This window comes from Octopus bimaculoides, chromosome 30 (genome assembly GCF_001194135.2).
Source record: "Octopus bimaculoides isolate UCB-OBI-ISO-001 chromosome 30, ASM119413v2, whole genome shotgun sequence".
In the NCBI taxonomy this organism is placed as follows: domain Eukaryota; kingdom Metazoa; phylum Mollusca; class Cephalopoda; order Octopoda; family Octopodidae; genus Octopus; species Octopus bimaculoides.
In genome coordinates, this window is record NC_069010.1 from 2,830,603 (window position 1) to 2,833,583 (window position 2,981).

Consider the following 2,981-nt stretch of genomic DNA (forward strand, 5'->3'; position numbering starts at 1 on the left):
AATAAACACACGCACTGGTTCAGTCCTTTATTAATGAAATAATTTAACAAAAAACTATATAAATTAATAAAGGACTGAACCAGTGCGTGTGTTTATTACCGGCATAATGCCTCTCCCAAGGTTTAATTTTATATATATATATATATATACACACACACACACAAACACACAAGTGTGCATGTTATTATGTGTGTATTCCCTTCTATCTGTTAGGAGGCATGTATGCTCTTGACAGGAACTTGTGCCTACCAAATCCACTCACAAGGTTTTGGGTTGGCCCGAGGCTTAGCAGAAGACACTTGCCCATGGTGCTGTGCAGCGGGATTGAACTTGGAACCAGATATATATTTATAGGTGTGTGTGTATGTATGTGTGTAAATCTAATTATATATATATGTATGTATGTATATAAATATGTATATATATATATATATATATTTGGCTGTATATGATGCTTCCCCACTACTTCTGCTCACGATCAGAGATGCACATATCGTCAGCCACCAAGGGACATGCTCAACTGGTTAAAGTCATACAACTGACAGGCAAATCAGTGGTATTGAGCAGAATATTTGCTGTAGCCCATCTTCTGTACCATGTAGCCCATCTTTTATACCATGTAGCCCATCTTTATTATTATTATTATTATTATTGCTATTTTTTATGTTTTATATTTCTCTAGGTCATTACAAAGTACATGCCAGGAGGTGATGTCGGCCACGACAAAGAAGGCTCCCTCATCCGTATCGTCCCATGGGGGGAGTTGGACATGAAGGGGATCATGTCTTCAACGAAAAGATCTGATTTGGTAAAGAGTAAATTGATCCAGTTTGAAAACGTCCTCGAGGACTGCAAGATCATGTCACAGAAGGTAAACTTTTGTTACTCCACCGACTATTATTGTTGTTTGTTGTTTGCTGTTTTCGTTGCTGCTGCCACTACTATGATCATTGTTGTTGTTGTTGTTAGTGTTGCTGCTGCTCCGAGGTTGACTTTGCCCTTCATCCTTTCAGGGTTGATTGAATAAGTATCAGCTATGCATTGGGGTTGTTGATGTAATCGACTGGTCCCTTATCCCCAAAATTTCAGGCCTTATGCCTATAGTAGAAAGGATTATTGCTTCTGCTGTTGTTAGTGTTGTTGTTTGTGCTGTTTACGTGGCAGTGGTACAGGGTTCTTTCTTGCAGGCCAATCCTTTTCAACGGGGAGTGGCATTAACACTTCTGCAGTGGAGGGCGAGTGTTCTTTAGTGTATCGAGGTACCAGATATCTCGAGTCCTTTGTCGTCTCCTACATAAGGGATTTTCGGTACTACTAAAGCAGCGCGGACTCGAACGCGCAGTCGCGCTAGCTAGTCGTGAGTGGTCGATCCTAACCCTAACCCTAAACACGTATTCATTTGCACACGCGGGTTAGGGATAGGGTTAGGGTTAGGGATAGGGTTAGGGTTAGAATCGACCACTCAAGACTAGCTAGCGCGGACGCGCGACTGCGTGTTAGGGTCCGCACTGCTTTAGTAGTACCGGGATTTTCAAGACAGTATTATGTGATCTGAGGGAGATTTTGCTACAGCTGTTGCTGGAAGAACACATTAGATTGTGTAGTCCTAGATATACTATGTCTGAATAAAAGACTGGATGCCCATGGCTGAAAACAGCTTGGATCATAGGTCTGTTAAATCAAGACTGTTCTGGGGCCACAGAATAACAAGTAAACACACATAAGATAATGTAGTCCAAGATATATATATATCAGGAGTGGCTGTGTGGTAAGTAGCTTACTTACCAACTACATGGTTCTGGGTTCAGTCCTATTGCATGGCACCTTGGGCAAGTGTCTTCTACTAAAGCCTCGGGCCGACCGAAGCTTTGTGAGTGGATTTGGTAGATGGAAACTGAAAGAAGCCTGTCGTATATATGATATTTACTTTGTTTTATATTATACTCATTTATTGTGCTTTTAATCGTTAATTTTTCTATATGTGATAGTGGATTTTCATCGATGAGTTCTTGAAACTTGGTTATTTTCCCTAAAATTATATATTTTACATATATTTTATCTATAAAGCTCAATTTAATTTTGATTTTTTATAAATTGATTTTAATTGAGTTTTTACCTGTAATTTTGGATTTTGTCCTTAATATTACTATATATATATATACATAGGTGCAGGAGTGGCTGTGTGGCAAGTAGCTTGCTTACCAACTACATGGTTCTGGGTTCAGTCCCACTGCATGACACCTTGGCCAAGTGTCTTCTACTATAGCCTCGGGCCGACCAAAGCTTTGTGAGTGGATTTGGTAGCACAGTTTGTAAGGAATAAATGCTTGACTGTCGATCGTATTTGAAAAAGATTGACAGGTATTTGTATGTATGTGTGTATTGTCTGTATGTATATATATATTAATAATATAGCCTGAACAGGATAAACTACCCCTATTTTGCAGAAAAAGTGTAGGTGGTTAGCTGTGGACTCGAACTCACATCGTTAAAGAAGTGATTTTTAAATTCTCAATCGCAGGATAATGCTAATAATATTAGCATTATCCTGCGATTGAGAATTTAAAAATCACTTCTTTAACTTTCTAAGATATCTCAACGCTTCTAAAAGCAAACTTCGATTGTTTGTTTACGTTTGTCGTAATTTGAATTTAATATATATATAAAGATTATGAAGGGTAATGGAGTCAACCAGACCCTAAAGATACAGGTACGACCGAGTAAGTGCTGTATACGGACTAGTTTTGCCCCAGGTGTGGTTGCAACATGAATGGGGAATATAACATGAGTCGTGTATTAGCGTGTGTATATATATATATATAAAAAAAGAATGAGATCAAGAGACCAATGGCATAAAATATAAATTTACTTACGTGTGTGTTTAAATATATTTTTTTATATCAAAAATGTGGCAAAAGAATATAGTATCTGTTAACAATCTTAGCAAAATACTCACAGTTGAGTTTTTGTATATATATATA

The 2,981-nt window shown here is 37.9% G+C and overlaps 1 protein-coding gene across 1 annotated transcript in view; it reads left to right on the forward strand.

The window, feature by feature from the left end:
- LOC106879817 (retinal-binding protein) overlaps nt 1-2,981 on the forward strand; it is a 29,308-nt gene that overhangs the window by 13,885 nt on the left and 12,442 nt on the right. The window contains exon 6 of the mRNA XM_052978069.1: nt 683-871. Within this exon, the coding sequence (XP_052834029.1) occupies nt 683-871 (189 nt within the window). The remainder of the gene's footprint in view (nt 1-682; nt 872-2,981) is intronic.